Source organism: Sinocyclocheilus anshuiensis, unplaced genomic scaffold, assembly GCF_001515605.1.
Source record: "Sinocyclocheilus anshuiensis isolate Anshui unplaced genomic scaffold, SAMN03320099.WGS_v1.1 scaffold659, whole genome shotgun sequence".
NCBI lineage: Eukaryota > Metazoa > Chordata > Actinopteri > Cypriniformes > Cyprinidae > Sinocyclocheilus > Sinocyclocheilus anshuiensis.
Window position 1 is genome coordinate 480,321 of NW_015549698.1, and position 19,916 is coordinate 500,236.

General features: G+C 36.7%; 2 protein-coding genes across 3 annotated transcripts in view; one reads left to right on the forward strand and one right to left on the reverse strand.

Moving 5' to 3' along the window:
• The first annotated feature begins 2,492 nt into the window (after nt 1-2,492).
• On the forward strand, nt 2,493-17,787 carry nt5e (5'-nucleotidase, ecto (CD73)). Its single transcript, XM_016449831.1, has 9 exons — nt 2,493-2,820; nt 4,647-4,869; nt 10,950-11,138; nt 12,927-13,124; nt 14,625-14,779; nt 15,606-15,714; nt 15,863-16,012; nt 16,213-16,413; nt 16,484-17,787. Exons 1-9 carry the CDS (start codon nt 2,497-2,499, stop codon nt 16,642-16,644), a joined length of 1,710 nt encoding a protein of 569 aa, XP_016305317.1. The 5' UTR covers nt 2,493-2,496; the 3' UTR covers nt 16,645-17,787.
• LOC107660509 (sorting nexin-14) overlaps nt 17,521-19,916 on the reverse strand; it is a 47,477-nt gene continuing 45,081 nt past the window's right edge. For both annotated transcript variants that reach the window (XM_016449829.1, XM_016449828.1), the window contains 4 exons: nt 19,060-19,155; nt 18,093-18,184; nt 17,955-18,011; nt 17,521-17,868 (listed from right to left, as the gene is read on the reverse strand). In XM_016449829.1, coding sequence (XP_016305315.1) covers nt 17,827-17,868; nt 17,955-18,011; nt 18,093-18,184; nt 19,060-19,155 — 287 coding nt within the window. In that variant the 3' untranslated portion in view covers nt 17,521-17,826. The remainder of the gene's footprint in view (nt 17,869-17,954; nt 18,012-18,092; nt 18,185-19,059; nt 19,156-19,916) is intronic.

A 19,916-nucleotide genomic window follows, 5' to 3' on the forward strand; every position in this document is an offset into this window, starting at 1 on the left:
GTAACCCTTGATATTCTGAAATGTATTATGCAATAAATGATAGTTTTAGTATTTACAATATTAGTAAAAGTTTAACATTTCTCCTTAAATTAAATTGAAGACATCTGAAGACAAAGCTGATATCTCAGTGAGACATATAAGAGAATCACCCCTTAGTATCCTGAGCTTAGAGTAAGCTCTGTCAGAGCCATAGCTCTGACAGCAAAAAAAGAATGTCCAATGAAACATTTTTAATTAATAGAGTCTTGAAAGAGATTACAGCAAGACAACGAGATCTCCCATGTTTCTCATTGTCATTTTGAACTCTTTTCTCTCAGAACTTTCTCATGTCTCAGTTGTGTTGACTTTAATTTCTCCTAAGGAATTTTATGAGAAATACATGAGAATCACTACTAAGTCTCCTGAGTTTAGAAAGAGCAACCACTGAGCAATATATTCCCATAATAGAGTCTTGATAGAGATTGCAGCAAGATATTGATGTTTCTTCCGCCACATTCTCAGTTTTGACTCTTTTTTTTTTTTCTCAAATATTTCTCATGTCTCCCCTTAAAGAAAAACCACATGTTTTCCACATTAAATTTCACATGTGCAGAATCACGTGTATGTGACCACATGTGTTTTTGCACATGTGAAATTCATGTGGTTTTTCTGTAAGGATCATTTGTGTCTACTATTTCTCCTAAGGAATTTTAGGAGAAACATTTGAAACACTGTTGATACTAAAATGAGAGATGTGAGAATTTAAGGAAGAGCAACCCCTGAGCAATACATTTTTTCCTCTTGGTCTTCGAATCTCAAAAATGTTGACATTCAGATGAAATGGCAAAATTAAAAATAGCCATAGACATTCATCAAAAGTGCTGAGATGAGATATTGTGCCCCGTCTTACAACAAGTTTTTTTTTTCAAGTTCAAGGTTGGTATATTAAGATTTCTTGATGCGTTACGTAGCATAATAAACCTAATAATATTAATTCAAAGTAAATTATTTTTTAAAAAGTCATCACTTTCAGTGGAGCTAAAGGGGCACGAGGGTAAAAGATTTGACTTTATTCTCCTTCAACCACATTCAAATTCACCTCGGCACTTTTCTTAACAACCGAGTTTGACTATGCATCTAGAAATTTGGCTGCTACTTGATGCAATCGCGGACTGCAAGGCACTTTTTGTTTTTAATATTGTAGATTTATGTAGCAAATGAAGAATCAATCAAATTGTTAGCTAATTAAAGGGGTCATATGATGCGATTTCAAGTTTTCCTTTCTCTTTGGAGTGTTACAAGCTGATTGTGCATAGATAAGATCCCTGAAGTTGCAAAGACTAAAGTCTCAAAACCAAAGAGATATTCTTTATCAAAGTTAAGACTCTGCCACGCCCCCCTAAAATGGCTCGTTTAAACACGCCCCCACATATCTACCTCACATTTATTTAAATATAACGGAAGAATATGTATTTGGGGTTAAAAAAAAATCTTGTGTAATATAACTTGTGTTTGTTTGCTGGTTTTTATTGTATTTGTTATACTTGTATTTTTTTTGCCATGAAAATAGCCTAAGATGCTGGCATTAAATAGGTTACACTACTACTACTACTACTACTACTATACATTTGGGGTAAAAAGTGCCCCTGCTGTTGGGGCTAAAGACTAGCGTTGCAAAAAGTTGGAAAATTTCCAGTACATTTCGGAAATATTCCAGAAATTTTGGAAAGTTTCCAGGATTTTTTTTTGGAATATTCCAGGGATTTTTGGAAAGTTTACGGACATTTTCCACCCCTTTGCAACCCTACTAAAGACACAATAATTAACATGATTTGAAATAGCTGGCAGACTTTTCAATTTGCTGACAGGGTTAGTTTCAGATGGTAAATATCATACTGTTTATTAAGCTGGACCTTATTGGAAATAATTACCATATTTATAATGAAACATGTTTAATATCATATAATAAAATAAACGGAAAGTAGTTCAAACTTTGCTAAAGTGATTGTTTTAAGAGTATTCAATTGTTAAAGTGTTTGTATAACTAATACTAATATTGCGTTAGACTAACTGAAACTTGTTGTAGCACTTGCATATTATTGCTCTTTTGTTGATTTTGATTGCTTCCATTGTCCTCATTTGTAAGTCGCTTTGGATAAAAGCATCTGCTAAATGACTGAATGTAAAAGTATGTAAATGTATAAATATGTTGTGCCTTTTGCCCCATGCCTGTGAGCTACTCTGTGTGGTAAAAGTGCCACCTCATACAGTTATGAGACTTTTAAACAAAACAAACCACTTTTATGATTTGCTTTCACACAAAATATGTGCTCAATCAATGTACAATAAAAACATACATACATATTTTTCTTCAGTTGTGCCTTTAACCCGTGGTGCATGTAGGCTACTGTTGTATAGGCTCTTTTTGTTTTTTGGAGCTGCCCCCTAACCCCGCCTCCAGACTAAAGCCCGCTGAGCTCCTCTGATGGGACTGTCAGTTCAGAGAGGGCTGAGAAGATGAGGATGCAGTGGCTCAATGCATTACTTTTCATCTGGATTCACTGTCATATGTGCAGGACAGAGTTTGAGCTGACTTTACTCCACACTAACGATGTTCACGCACGGGTGGAGGAGACCAACAAGGACTCGGGCAAATGCACGAAACCGCCTTGTTTCGCTGGAGTCGCGCGGAGGTTTGCGAAAATCAAACAAGTTCGTAGCAAGGAGAAAAATGTTCTCCTGCTGGACGCGGGCGATCAGTTTCAGGGGACCGTCTGGTTTAACTTCTACAAAGGCGCAGAAGCGGCGCATTTCATGAATAAACTCGGATATGATGCGATGGTAAGCATTATGTCCGTTCATTATGGGGTTCACGGAAGACTGAGATAAATGTAAGATGTTTAAAGAACTGATTTGCATCGAACAGCTTTGGATTTCTTACAGGGGCCGTTAACGTTAGTTTGGCGTTTGACATTCATTAGACATTCGTTTTTTTTGCCAATTAAAACTGCGGAGTTTGAGCGCCAACTAACTCAGATAGACATAAATATATCCCCTTTTTGTATTGCTATTACACAAAGTTCCGTTTTTGGAATTACCATTTGATGTGTTTTATAATAATTTTACAACTTTTAATGTATGCAATAATATAAATCCATTAAAGGACAACACCATTTGATCTAAAGGTATCAAACCAACTGTAACATATTCAGAATATTATTCCCTATAATGCACAAGGCTTGTTTTTCCAGATTATGCCTTTATTGTTTTTATATACAGTACTGAATCCATATTTTTCATTTGTTTTATATTCTGTACCCACTTAAATCAATTAAACTCAGACACCATTTGAGATAAAGGTATCAAACCAACTGTAAACTACTCAGAATATTATTGTATATAGAATATTATATTCAGAAACTTGAACACCATTTAAGCTAAAGATATCACACCAACTGTATATTTTTCAGCTAATTAATCTGATGTTTTTTATATAGAGTACTGAACTTTTAATTTTTTTAGACTGTCCTGGAACCCATTCATATATTTTCCACAACGTGGATAATAAAGTAGCCTACAGTAAAGTAAAGTATAAACACATGCACCCTTGTACACAGAGCAATGTAAAAAGTTCACAATTGAGCGTGCCCACACCCAAAGCAACTGGATGCGATTAAATGATTAATGCAAATGAGTCGTCGTGTAGCTACTTCTGAGAAGCGGGAAAAAAAGATTTCTCATAGTTGAATTTTTTTGGGGGGTGTTCAAGTGTTATTCTAGGAAAGTCACTAAAAGCTGCAGGTCATGGTGCCAAAAACAGCTTCTGTGTTGAATTAGTGTTTTGCACACATTGAACAGATTATGGCTTTAAGGTGTACAGACATAAAATGAAACTCTTTACAACATCTAGCTATTTTAGCTGCTAGAAAGAGTGTGTAACAAATCCTTCCTGAAAGTTGCTCATCACAGTGACTCATGGGATTTCTTTGAAGTGTTGACAGGTTTTCCATCATTATAGGCGCCAAAGGGATGTATTCCTCATTTTATCATTGACGTACTGTAGAGCAGAAGTGGACAGAGTGTACTGGACAGGTTTCCATGAGCCACTGGAGTCTTCATTACAGTGGGCAGAGCACCTGTTCAGGTGTAGTGGGACTCAAACTTGTGGAACATAAACAGAATAGGTGTCTCCCAAATGCAGATTCCCAAATCACCCACTGTCAAAGAAAATTTAGAAATGGTTGGGTGAATTCTTCTATTCTCCATTTGAAGTGCTACAAAAGAGCCAGAAATAGAAAACGTTTTGGACTTAAATTGTTGATAGAATATAATTATTAAACTATATATGTTGTTTATATTTAAATACATGTATTTTCCTTTTTAATTGTTACACTGTAAAGAATTGTGTTTTTATGGTTGGTGACATTGGACTCGGCACCTTACGGAAAACTATTTGATGTGCATGTGTTCCTTCAGAACATGTTCAGCACTGCTTCAACATGCCGTTATTAAACATTTCAAACGTAATTATAACCAATTACTGGTGCATGCATGCAAATTGTACAAAAATGCTAATACAAACCAGTGCCTTTAAACTGATTTTGTGTTCATGACATAATATATGTCATTTTTTTACTGTATAAAACATTGTTTGTGTGTTTCTTTAGGCCTTAGGAAATCATGAATTTGACAATGGAGTGGATGGCCTCCTAAAACCTTTCCTTCAGGAAGTGAACTGTACTGTTCTTAGCGCAAATATTAAAGCCGATCAAACGATTGCTCCTCAGATCAGCGGATACTATCTCCCATATAAGATCTTCACTGTTAACTCAGAGAAAGTAGGTGTTGTTGGTTACACGTCAGTGGAGACCCCTGCTTTGTCTCTACCAGGTAAGATACTTTATTACTTTCATAATAACCAGGCCAGGTTTACACATAATGTTGCAAATCACACTCTTAACAACTTCTTATATTATCGTGCTTTAAGAAGGAGAAAGGCATGTTTTCACAAACCAGCATGTAGACTGTTTGCTATTAAGTATATAGGTGAAATGTGTCATTTTAAATGGCTTACTAATTAGTTGTCTCTTCGTGTTAAAGTGGGCTATTTTATTTTATTTTTTTCAAATTTAATATTGTAACGGTCTTTGCACACCATGTTTTCATGTGTTTTTTTCGCATTTGTCGTCGTCACGCACAGAAACCTTCCACACTGAGTCAAAATGCTTGCTACAGATGCGAAAAATGCAGAAAATTGAACTCGATCCAAATTTTTTTATGACGGACGAAAATTTCAGACTCGGTGCGCAAAGACCTTAAAGCTGATTGCAGAGCTTGTGCAATCATCCACATGGCTATGATCAGATGCTTTCTTAACTGCTGTTGTTTCACCGCTTTCATTTTTGTTGTATGCTTATTTTGTTATTGAGAGGAAAGCGCACCGCACATATTTACATATTCACCCAAACGCCGCTACTTCAGTGTGAGCGTTGAGATGTTTGCTAACAGTATAACACTGCAAAGGTACTTTAATCTTTCTTCGTCCAAACTGAAGAAAATAAATTTGCCTTGAGTATAGCAGGTCACTAGGTGTCTGTGAGTTTTAGATGTAGCAAGTTTGTCCTTTGTAAAGGTAACGATGGAAGTCTGAAGGACCGCACAGACAGTCACTCTTTGAGATACGACAGTCATTTGGCACAGATGGCAATGTAGTCGACTGACAGCGACATATGTGACCTGTGATGGCAAAATGAGCACATTTTCAAAAATGAGTTATTTTTATTTTCACATTCTCCATTAAAAGACCTACAAAAGTATATATGATTTGTTGGAATCACCTAGCAACATTGCATCTTTTTCTCCAGTTTTTTTTTCTTAATAATAATTACTGCATTAATAATTAAATTATAGCAATTTTTTATTTTATCTTTTTTTATCATAAATAAGAACAGATGCAATAAAACGGTATACAAATATGTGACACTGGACCACAAAACCAGTCTTAAGTGTCAATTTTTTGAAAATGAGATTTATACATCATCTGAAAGCTGAATAAATAAGCTTTCCATTGATGTATGGTTTGTTAGGATTATTACAATATTTGGCCGAGATACAACTATTCTTCTATTAACTATTAACGAATAACTATTCTACAACTAAGTTCTTAGCAATGCATATTACTAATCAAAAATGAAGTTTTTATATATTTACAGTAGGAAATTTACTAAATATCTTCATGGAACATGATCTTTACTTAATATCCTAATGATTTTTGGCATAAAGGAAAAATCTATAATTTTGACCCATACAATGCATTTTTGGCTATTGCTACAAATATACCCCAGCAACTTAATACTGGTTTTGTGCTCCAGGGTCACATATAAGAAACAAATAATGCACTACCTTTTTCATTTTTACATCTAAACATAAGAAAAACAAATAATCAAATGTAAAAATGGTTGATGCGTGCGCGGGTGCGCTCTTCCGGGAGAAGTGCCCATATAAGGAGTTCCACCCTTAATGACGTCATGAAGAGCCAGGCTCAAAAAAAAAACTTTCCGAAACTTATACGAACCTGTAAGGAGTATATTTGGTACAGAAACTACATCCAAATCGTTTTTATTAATTTTTTTACTTTGTTAAAGAGTTGGATTCTTATGCTAAACATGGCCAGTGTAATTAACTCAACATGAGACAGACGGCCTATATATTAAGACCTACTGTAATACACGGATCTAATATAATGTTACACATCCAATGTTTTTCGCCAACAGTTCCCCAAACGTTCATTCAAGACATAACAGATTATGTTTGTGTGAATAGTACTTAAATACTGTAATTCTGTGTATACGTGTATATTTATCGGGATTGCGCGCTGTCAAAAGAGTCTTTATGCAGGCGCTTCGGATGAAAGTCACTGTGAGAAACAAGCGAAGAAAAGGTTCTTCTCTCAGAAAACATACAAATTAAGATTATTTTGGATGTTTAATTACTATTTGGAGCGTTGGCATCACTAGACAAGGGCTTAATGAACTCATTTTTGTGAAAACCTCAAATTCAACTACATTTTTCACTTCTTTTGCGTGTAGCTCAAAATTAGCCTGTGCGCATTCACACTCATTTTGCCAGCACGGGTCACAAATAGTGGATGAAGCAGAACATCCAACTAGGCCGAGGCTGGATCTACAAGGCCCTGGTGCCTTCAGGATAGGAATCTAAAGGGAAACAAAAGTATTAATGGTTACACTTTATTGTGATAGACATTCTACTAACTGTAAGTAAGTTTGCAACTACATGTCAACTAACCCTCATTACATTAGGGCTAGGGTTAGTAGAGTAAGTTGACATGCACTTGCAAAGTTACTTAAAGTCAGTAGAATGTCTGTTGGGGACCATCTAAATATAAATTAAGCAGATAGTCTGCGAATACTCAAGTGACTGGTAGTTGTCATGTAGTTGCAAAGTTACTTGTTTCAAGTGGACTATCAAAATAAAGTGTTACCAGACTAACATTAGTGTAGATGCCATTCTTTATTCAATTTAATGATAAAGTGATAAAATATAATGTTTTCAGACCTGACTAGTTGCTGCACAACTAAGAGTTGAGTATAGGAATAAATGTATTTTCGGTTAAACAAATGAGTCTTCACCTTTTTTTGTATAGAGCTTTTTATTGAACATTATAGCTTCACGGTGAACAGGAAAACAGCAGAATCAATGATGGAAACTCAACTATGGAGACAGGTCAGATTCTGCTGTAAAGTAGCTCTGAACGAAAACAGTGTCATTGTTCAGATCAAGTCAGATTAGTCTTGATTCAGTTGAAATCAATAACTGTGAATCTCATCAAATTCAGCTCAGCTTTAAGCAGTTCTACAAAGGGCAGCGATGTTGTTATTCATTTTAAAGTTTAAGTTTAGACTTAAATGGTCCTGAAATCCCCTATTTCCACACAGTTTAGATATCACCACATTTCTTTTGAAAAACATGAGAACAACTAGGTGTGGTATACTTGAGGTTTAGTGGAGGGGTGAAAAACAACAGGAGTGACAACACAACAATGGTTTCTAACTCAGTTTTATTTCACTTTCGTTGAGTTCAAAGCATCAAAGCTTCCCCCAAGTGCATGCTGCGGTTCACTTTTGCACGCGACAAAAGGAACAAATATACACTTTAAGCTCAAAGTGCATCACGCAATTACACACATATGCTGTGATCTCTATTCACAAATAAATACATACACACACATTTTTCCGATGTTTATTCAGAAATATAAACTGTTTGATTAGTTCTAGGTACTCGAGGAGTTCTGAAGACAGTTTGAATGTATTGCGTTTGTGTCGAAGGCTCTGTCTCTATAAAAGAGAATTTCAGCCAAGCTGACATGAATTCATTACATACATTAATGGAGGCTAACATTTTCTTGCACAACACAAACATTTCTATTAACATTTCAGAAGATGTAGTTTAGTGTTTCATAATCCTTTAAACTGAGAAAGTGACACAAGTTCCAATAGTTTGGTTCCGGTTCAAGGCTTTGTAAGCAGAATCCTAAAATTGATAAGCAACCTGAGAAGTAGCAGAATGAACTATCTTCCAGCAGTTATTAGTAGGGCTGCAATGGTACACAAAATTCACACTTTTTTCTCTTATGCTTCAAGTTTTATGCAGTTTTCTGTTATAAATGGACAATTTGAGCACATCCAGAAAAAAAGTGGTCACTACATTAACAACTATTGTTCAGTATATATATATATATTTTACAGATTTTCTGTAAATGCAATTCAATCATGACAACTCTCGGAAGATTTTAGCATGGTGATGGATATGACAATGTTAATGTATTTGGTCTTGGCAGAATTGCTGCTGCTGTTGGTCATTGCTGTAGTTGTAGATTATTGCTGCTGCTGCAAGCAAGTACAGGAACTTGCTACTGCCAATGCATACGGCGATACGGTGCTGTGAGTATTTAAGACATACTGCTGCTGCACAAATAGCATATAAAATAACCCCGTAGTAGATCTATACAGGTGGAGCTGCGGAAGATGGATGGTTTCAGAGAAACTCTGAAAGTGCGCTGCAGGAATCTCTAGTGAATGCTAGCCAGCCATATAAATGCAAGGCAGTAAGCTCATTGGCTGCATATGCAGCATGAACCAATCAGCTGTGCCAAGTCGTTTAACTCTGATTATCATCGGTTACGTTAACAACCCGTTGCATGCGCCATCTAGAGTTTCATGACTGAACTATATATTTGTCTGCTCTTTCCTATTCTCAAATCATACACGTCACATCAAATAGGCTCCTCTAAGATGCTAAGCTGCCTTATAGCATCCACATAGAAAATACACTGACATACATACGAAATCTTGTTTTTGCAGAACAGAATGGACATACTGTTCTTTAATGAAACACCCTTCATTTGATATTCTTTTCTTTTGTATCCAAAGCTGTCACCAATAATTCAGTCTCTTCCTCTTGACTCTGGGCCTCATTTATAAAATGTTGTGCAGAAACCATCCTAAATTTGATTTTACGATCATCTCTCAAATATGCGTACGTGTGATTCATAGAACGCATGTACGCGTCTCTTTCAGATGTGAAATCTATGAAACGAAACTTGCGCACAACTGAATGGTTTCAGCTCTCTGCCTTGTAAACAACTCCTAATTACAGTTTTTTTTCAATTGCTAACATCCTTTTGTCCAGTCTCTAGTCACATTTTCAAAACTCTAAACACAATTAGCACAACATCCATCTGTTGTGACCATACCATTAACAAAATTCGTGTTTTCGCACAATATGCAGTCAATTACCATGTTTATAAAATGCTTACATTTTTTACCTTTTCACACAAGCTTACCCAAAACCAAAATCATGGATCTTTTTAGTCTTATTTTGCTTAAACACAGCATGTCAGAAATGAAGACCTAATGTTCCAAACCTTGAATATAGTATAAAGCTTCTACTTCTGCAACAGCAGCTCAAAAGTATTGAAAAAAAGCTCTCTATATAGAATATTGTAACAACTGAAGGTTTCAATTGAATTTCTGCATAGAGGACCCTATTTTTTCTATTGTATATTCTATAAAGTAATGACTCATTCAGTTTTAGATAGCATGTTGCCAAGAATGAACACATTCAGCACTGAAAAATCTAAAATGGGTTTCAGTTGAAGGTAAACTGAAGGCTAAATTACAAAACAAACTATGGCTTTTTATATTGTCTATTATATGCAGGTAGAACTGAAACATGACAAGTAATGCAGTTTTTGTAATTGTTAGCATTTTGACAGACTATGTGCTATGATTGACTATATGTTCCTGTTGGATAGAAAACTAGTGCTAATGTTTTGACTGAATGACTCAATTTTAGTATATGTAGAAAAAGGGTTGGCTAATTGTGTGATGTAGTTGTGTTGCTGTGTTAAAGAGTTTAGAAAAAAATACTTTAAGTATTGGTAAACGCTTGCTAGCAATTGAAAAAACTGTAATGGCATTAACATATAAAAGCTCACCAGTCATTGTCCAAATGCTTTAATTTACAACAGCGAGCTGCAAGAACAGCTTACATTTCCAAAAATCTGCAGTACTCTGACAAGAAAAAATGTGTACGTCTGCTTGGACGCTAAGCACTTTTCCACGTCAAAGGCAGTTTTTACAAATATGAGCATTGGCGTGGATTTAAGCACATGCACACTAAAATCAAATCTGAGCGTACGCACGCTTTATAAATGAGGCCCCACGTTTAGTGCTTTAGTGCAACTAACATTAAACTTCCACTAATCCAGCCCATATCATTTGAGATTACATAGATCCTAGAATCAATCAAGATCAGATTCGGTTGACTGAGAGTGATTGACTTGCCTGATGGCACATTTAAACGGATTAGAGTCGACAGAAGAATATAAAGATTTGGTTACAGCCATCAATAACATGATGGGTTTTTTTCATATTTATACGATTTTACAGGCCCCCATCTCCAGTTTGAGGATGAGGTTACTGCTTTACAGACTCAAGTGGACAAACTCATCACTTTGGGTGTTAATAAGATCATCGCCCTTGGACATTCTGGGTTCAAAGTGGACCAAAATATCGCAAAGAAAGTTCGAGGATTGGATGTTGTGATTGGAGGGCACACCAATACATTCCTATACACAGGTATGTATCATTTAATTGCCTATGGGTTTATACAGTGGGTACGGAAAGTATTCAGACCCCCTTAAATTTTTCACTCTTTGTTATATTGCAGCCATTTGCTAAAATCATTTAAGTTAATTTTTTTTTCCTCATTCATGTACACACAGCACCCCATATTGACAGAAAAACACAGAATTGTTGACATTTTTGCAGATTTATTAAAAAAGAAAAACTTAAATATCACATGGTCCTAAGTATTCAGACCCTTTGCTCAGTATTTAGTAGAAGCACCCTTTTGATCTAATACAGCCATGAGTCTTTTTGGGAAAGATGCAACAAGTTTTTCACACCTGGATTTGGGGATCCTCTGAAATTTAAGGGGGTCTGAATACTTTCCGTACCCACTGTATGTATTATTATTGGTGTCAGTTTATACTTTTTGATTTATTCGAATTCATTACTATTTCAAAAAAATTATTTTCCTATCATTTACGTTTTTTTTTTCCTTCCGTGTAGCACAGAAGCGCCACACGCGCCACAGTCAAAACACCCTCAATTAAAACTGTAATTATAGGATATTGGTGAAACAAATTTGGTAAAGGCTACAGTGCGCATTTGCGTTTGTGTTCATTAAAACTTTCTATTTACAATGTGTTTTGTAGCATTGAGCAATGTGGCCAATCACAGTCATATCTGTTGATTTCTTGAACACCTGTGATTGGCCTTTGCGTTCAAGAGTTCCGAGTCAGAATTCACTCACCTCTAAACACCAGATTTTTTCTTTCAATTACCAATCGATGTGAATTTGCAACTACATTGTGCTGTTTTTGTTGTTGTCCAGTTAACTGTGGAGCTGCATAAAATAAGAAAATATAATTTCACAGAGGCTGGTACACTTCGTAATTTTCACTCAATGAAATTTAAAATAGTGTACCTCTATTCTACACCTTCTTTCACCAGGACCACAAATTAGGTTAATTTGTGAATCATTTTATTTGTTAAAGATGTGCAATGGACTGTCCGTTCCCAACACTTTTCAAAACAAAATGACACTCATAATAAGATCAAGAACTTTAATTTCCACTCTCTTAATAAGGGCTGTGGTCTCTTGGAACAGCTCCGCAGAAATACATTAAAGTGCTAAATGGTGTATGCACAGGTGCACAGGTGTGCTGATCCCATCACAAACAAAGTAACGCCCATACACCTCTAATACCACTCTCATTAAATTTGATTAATCTGTGTTTTAATAAAAGACATGGGCTTTGTGACCGTAATGGGTGTGATGGACTAAAGGTGAAACAGTATAATGCTTTATTTTGATCCAAACAGCTAACCAGTACAGCACTGACTGAAGTTTCTTTTGCTTCAGAAACTCTGGTCAGGCTGCCAAATACTACTCATTTGCATGTTACTCACCTCTGCTGCAGCCTTTGTGTTTTCTAGGCAAGCAGGAATAGACCACTAACCCCAAGAATTACACATGGGTTTTCGCTTCTGTCCTCTGGGCATAAATTATGCCATAAATTATGTGACTTGCTAGGAAGAGGTGTGTTCTTATTTTGTGTTATTAAGTGGCCAGATTTACCTGGCTGATACCTGGTGTGAGCCCATACTATTTGTTGCTGGACTCCTTGTCCATACAGAAACCTCTCTGGATTATTGCAGTATTAGTAAAAGGAATGTCTATCAACATCACACTAAAGCAAATGATATTAACTACTACAAAAAACTTTGCACAGTATTATTACTGTACTTAATTTAAGTATGTACTCTCTGTCCATTTATTTTGTGTGCTCATCTCTGTAGGAACTCCACCATCCACAGAAGTTCCTGCAGGACCATATCCATTCATGGTCCAGTCAGATGATGGGCGCCAGGTTCCTGTGGTCCAGGCCTATGCCTTTGGAAAGTATCTGGGATTCCTAAAAGTGACTTTTGATTCAAATGGAAATGTGGTGAAGTCTTCAGGCAATCCAATTCTTCTGGATAACTCAACAGCACCAGGTAAGAAAACTGGAAACATGGAAACAAATTAGAGAATTTAAAACAAGTCAGTAGAGCTTATAGGACAACAGGCTTCCGGAAGGAAAAATCCCATCTTCGCAGTAGGGAAATGTTTTTAAACAGTGTGTTCAGTGGTCAAATTCTGAGCCAAGTATTTTATCTTATCATGAAAAAGAAAACTGTAACAAGGTAGTTGCCCAAGCCGATGAAGCTTTGCCAAGGATGTAATTGAGTTGGTTCACAGTAATAAACAGGAAAATAACAGAATCACTTATGGAAACTCATCTCAGACAATTCAGATACTTAAAGACAACAGGGTCACTATTCAGCTCAGTTCAGTGTTGGATCAGTTCAGATAGGGCAGTTATTTATTCATCTGTATGAATTACCTGCTGGTTATTAATCCTTAAACAAGCTTTTATCTTGAATTGATACATGTTCTGCCCAGTGGTTTATTTAATCTTCCAATCTGGCTACCATTTGCATGTGCTCTCTCTACCTTACGGAAGCTGAAAACACCGGCAAACATGGAAAGTTGGAGTTTAGCAATCTCTAATGAGCAATTCTGCTCAAATAAAAGTGTAATACAGCCTGCAACTAAATCTGCGAGCAAATTCGCTTATTTTCCTGGATTTTTTTCCCAGATTTGCTTCAAGCTTGCAATGTTGCGATCTTGGACTGGTTTGGTTCAAGTCGTAGAAAGAACTCTTGATTTAAGAATTTTTCAAAATCCTTACAGAGAAAATGAACAGGAATAATGTGACCCTGGAGCACAAAACCAGTCATAAGGGTCAATTTTTCGAAATTGAGATTTATACATCATCTGAAAGCTGAATAAATAAGCTTTCCATTGATGTATGGTTTGTTAGGACAATATTTCGCCGAGATACAACTATTTGAAAATCTGGAATCTGAGGGTGCAAAAAAATCTAAATATTGAGAAAATCTCCTTTAAAGTTGTCCAAATTAAGTTCTTAGCAATGCATATTACTAATCAAAAATTAAGTTTTGGTATATTTACAGTAGGAAATTTACAAAATATCTTCATGGAACATGATCTTTACTTAATATCCTAATGATTTTTGGCATAAAAGAAAAATCGATAATTTTGACCCATACGATGTATTTTTGGCTATTGCTACAAATATACCCCAGCGACTTAAGACTGCTTTTGTACTCCAAGGTCACAAATAATTCATGAAATCAGGACCACTGAAAACGTGGGCACTCAATGGACATTAGTATACTAATATAACCTATTAGGGTGCCCAGTCATGCTCCTGAAGGGCCACTGTCCTACAGAGTTTATCTCCAACCCTAAATAAACACTCCTGAACCAGCTAATCGAGGTTTTCAAGAGCACTAGAAACTTCCAGGATGGTGTGTTGGAGCAGGATTGGACACCCCTGTACTACACCGTATTTATCAGATGTGATGCATTTCTATTGTGGGTTGCCCTATTGATATGCCAGTTTCAACCTGTGATATGATTTTGTCAAGATCCAGTCATTCAGGCTGAAGTGGACGCTTGGAGGAAGAATCTGGCCAATTACTCTGCTCAGCATGTGGGACAGACTCTAGTCTATCTCAATGGAACATTTGAGGAATGTCGATTCCGTGAATGTAATTTGGGAAATTTGATCTGTGATGCCATGGTGAGTGAATAAGTCTGTGACTTTAAAGATACATTTGCGGTTACATTTTTTTTGATAGCATTATTTTGCATATTGTTTTTCATGGGCACGAGGACTACTCTAGATGGAACAAACATCTCACTCTGTAGAGCATGATGTTGTGTACAAAATCGCTTAACTTTAACACCTACAAAAGCATTGAGTGACAATGCAGATGTTAATCTTAGGCCCTGTTTACACCTGGTATTATCATTAGTGTAGTGTGATCTGAGAGAAATCTAGGTGTAAACTGCATCCAGAATGGTTGTAGGACCATCCACTGATCTCAACAATCAACCATTGCTGGTTGCATGCAGCTTTAAACTAAAATAAGCATTACATCAGAACAAATTGGAACGCCAAACATGCCAAAACTTCATAGTTCTTCAGCGTGCTTGAGAACAACATGCAGAGACACATATTGTGTGATTGTTTTTGAATATGTGTCTGCTTACATCTTGTATTAACATCTGTCATGTCTTGACTTGGATCACTGGAGAAAGATGCTGATACCAGGCGCAAACAAACACACATTCAGAAACAATCTTTGTACCTGAAAAAGTTCAATCAAGCACTTATCGCTCAGCCAAAATCAAAACGCAAAACCTCAAACCCAATAGGAACTAACAGCAGTCTCAGAAGCAAATCCAATCTTGAAAGTAATAAAATGATCCAAGCAGCAAACATTTCAACCAATGGCAAAGTGAAAATAAAAATGTACTGTCAACTCTAAACAGACCTGCTATATAATTTGGTAGATTTGCTGAAAATCGTGCTCTTAAGGACACCTTTCCTGCTTGTATTTTAGGTCCATAATAATATTAAATACGCTGATGAAATCCAGTGGAACCATGTCAGCTCTTGTATTCTGAACGGTGGAGCCATTCGATCACCTATTGATGAGCGAAACAGTAATGGTATGAGACACTGATTCACAATCACTTATGCTTCCTAACGGGACAGATCGATATCCATTAAGTTTAATTGACTTGGTTGTGATGATTAAGGATTTCACGAGCAGTAAATATAATACTGAAACACACCTAATGCATGTTTCGATTGAAGGCTCCATCACAATGGAGGATCTGATCGCTGCGTTGCCATTTGGAGGTACATTTGACCTGGTCCAAATGAATGGATCGACTCTGCGAGAGGTCTTTGAGCACTCCGTTCGCAGATACGGAGGAAGCACTGGTGAATTCCTACAGGTGTCAGGTACGTTTACTTTGGGGAAATTCTTGTAAGCTGTTTATAAGTATACTCTATGTGAACTAGAGCTCCCCCTCAATTTGAGTACTGGAATAGCATGGACAAATGTTGCTAAGCTCTCAAAATGAACAAAGCATCATAAAACTAGTCCGTTTGACTTGAGTGTTAATTCAGATATTCATTTGATGTTTATAATTACCTTGCAGGGTTTCAGCTGGTGTATGATTTATCAAAATCGCCTGGAAACCGTGTTAAAAGCGTGAATGTGCTCTGCACTGAGTGTCGAGTGCCCCGTTATGAACCGCTCAACCCAAAGAAGGTGTATAAAGTGGTGCTGCCCTCTTACCTAGTGGACGGAGGAGATGGATACTCTATGATCAAACAACAGAAACTCAAGCATGACAGCGGTAAGTCACTATATATGCACATTTCATCATACACTTAGCATTACAATATACTGTGCACCATATTCCATAGGAGACCTGGATATAGCAGTTGTTGCCAGCTACATCTCGGAGAGAAAGAGAGTTCATCCAGCTGTGGAAGGACGGATTCAGTTCACAAGCTCTTGTATTGGACATCGAGGATATATGTCCACTATTCTGCTGGTGTGGGTACTCTGGGTCACGTTTGTTTAGTCGTTTATTATGTAGCCATTTGTGTGTCATTGTACAGTCAGAGAGAACAAAAGACACCTTTAATCCAAAGATTAGTTACTGTCATAGAAGCAAACAGATTAACTGGCAACACTGTGATGTAGTAAGGATCAAAGAAAGTCACAAGTTCTTATTCTATAGGGATCTTTTGATCACCTCTTTAAAACTCATAGAGGGTATACTTATGCTGAATCTCACAAAGAGATGACCAGATCATATTTCACTCCAAAATCGTTTGTGCTTAAAAAGCCTATTTTTAGGCCCATTAAGGATATTTTGGTCATATTTCATGATAATTCAGCTAATCCTAACCTCAAATTCTCATGACTGCAATGTGAAAATTAAAAAAAAGTAGAATTTACATTATGCATTATGGTAGTATGATTTAATTCATGTTGACTTTTATTGTTTTGTATTGAAGTAATAATTTGGTCCTCAAACAGACATTTTCTTTATTCAAAATGATTATTTTCTTCTCAATTATGACCTGTACATCTTTTCATGAGATTCTTATAAAAAAGGGTAAAGTTATTTATCTGTAATTTGTTTCTTGATGATGATTATGGTTAATTAAACGGCACAGCTTGTGATGATTATAGATAGCAGTTTGTCTGGCAAGACATCTCCATCCTCTTTTTTTCTAAGGTAGCTATTCATATTTTTACAAAGCATTTATTTTAAATAGATTAAGATTTATTGTAAAACACATAACCAGGGACAAAGCTGCTGGATATATTAAGATTTTATTTACTGAGCACAAAGCCAGAAGTGCATTTACAAAACATTTTTTTCAGTACTTTTATTTTGCACATGGCTGTGACACTATATGAAATGTCTCAGTTCTGTCATTTTTTTTTATTTTTTTTACTTGTCTGTATCTTGTGTCTTTTTGAGTGTCTTCAGGGACCATCAAGAGTGTAAAATGTTTATTTACATCTGATCTGAAGAATGTTATCATGCTGATAATGACATTATGTGTCTTGAATCACAATCTACTTGATCCAAACCTTTTGTTATTATCATGCTTTTACTACTCGACTGTAAAAATAAGGCAGGTTTCCAATGAATAGCCATGGCATACAAACCCCATTAAAGTCAATAAATAATTGTATTTTAGTAGTGCAATAAACGCTTTATAATGTTGATGTTAGGTCCGATAATGTTTTACATCCATCTAGTGGAGACGGAGAGACCTGCCTTCTGATTCTACAAAAGACAAAACAGCAGAAGCTCCATTAATAACATGATGAGCTGCTCTGTGTCACAGTGTGAGTGGTGCAGGAGAGCGTTACCTCACTGAGCTCTGGGAACAGCTCCTGGACAGCGATGTCAAGCAACACGTACGTCATCTATGAGCAAATGAGAGATCCGTGAAAAAGATCAATGAAAGAGAAAAGGCAACTTAGCAGAGAGTGAGAGCGTTTGAGGACCTGTTTGTTGAGCAGTGGCTGCTGAATGGCGTTGAAAAGCATCTTGACGCCCTCATACTTTGCTTCCTCACCGATACATTTCCCAAGCAGATCTGAGAAACACCACACATCAATTAGGGATGTTCATCTAAAATTTTGGTCAACGTGATAAGACTACATGATATGCTGATTAGTCGCCCAACAATATTTGAAGGCAACACTTTAGTAAAGGGACCAATTCTCCCTATTAACTAGCTGCTTCTTAGCATGCCTATTATTAACATATTGGCTGTTTATTAGTAATTATAAATCACATATACTGACTATTAATAAGCAGCAAATTAGGAGTTAAAAGTCGTAGTTAATGGTTTGTTAATAGTGAGAGTGTTACAAGCTGTTTGTGAATAGATAAGATCCCTAAAGTTGCAAAGACTAAAGTCTCACGCAAAGAAAGAAGGCGTGACTTTATTGTTGCTGCCACCGTCGCCGCCATGTTGTGAAGACGCTGTGTGTTTCGTTGTGAAAGCGAAACTACTTTGTTTGGTCTTCCAAAAGAGGACACGACTAGAAATCAGTGGTTAAGTTGTATTTACAACACTGTTCCAGAACAGTTCAACCTAAATATTCAGATGTGTGCAGCGCATTTTATGGAGGACTGTTTCCTGAACCTGGAAGAGTAGACTGCAATGCCGGCTGTTCTGACTACGTTTTTATATTTAAAGAATTTGCCACTGACGATTCAAACACGAGTTTTGAGCAGTGTAGAGTAGCGCTTGTTGTTTGTCAAAAGTGTGACCAAGTGTTTTCTCCTTCCTTTTAAATGCTAACTGTACGCCATTATATGGTTAGGTATATATTATTATTTGTATTTATTACTGGTTTAAATGAACCTTCAAAATGACAACACGTAACCATAAACAGATCTTAAAAATGTGCTCAAGAGGTCTGGCTTTAAACGGGGCTGATAGCTGCAGCTGTTATGAGGTACCTGGCAGGTAGTTCATCATCTCCTCAAAGGTCTGCTTGGCTCGTCTCTGTTTGTCCTCAGGAGAGCGTTCCTCTGTGCTCTCACAGAAAACCGCATCTGCAGAGGTGCAGAATCTGATCAGCTGAAGAAGACAAATCTACCCATACAATAAACCAAAATAACGATGTAAAACCCTTATCATACACTAGAGCTGTGTGGGTTAAGCACGATCTGCTGTGACTTCACAAATGTAATTGCATTTTGGGATAGAGAGCTGCCTGAAACATCCCTTCTATTAGGTTGCAGATCAATTGGATCCATTTTGAGTATTGGAAGTTCTCGAGTTGAGTAGTCAGAGAGTGTATGTTTAAGTGAAGTGGAAGGAAGTGCTTGAAATAAGGCAGATAAGGTACTAATGGCATGCATCCAAGAACAAACTACAACCCCAGTTCCAGAAAAGCTGGGACATTTTTCCACAGCACACATTTCCACTGTCTTTTTGACTATCTGAGATGAGCTCTGTCCCAGAGAACCCGGCAGCATCGCTGCAGAGTTGACGTATAGCTTTCTCCTGGAGTAACAGAGATTCAAGTTGCATTTCTTGATGCAGCAGCAGACTGTGGTAAATGACAGTGGCTTTCTGAAGTACTCCTGAGCACATGTGGCTATATTTAACACCACAGCATGACGGTTTCTTATGCAATGCCATCTGAGGGCTCAAAGGTCAAGCACCTTCACCTGAGCTTTCCTGCTTTGCCCTACACATACTGAGATTTCTCTGTATTCTCTGTATCTTTTCACAATATTATGTATGGTAGTTGGTGAAAGACCTAAATTCTTTGTGATTTTGCATTGAGAAATGCGATTTGTTTCACACT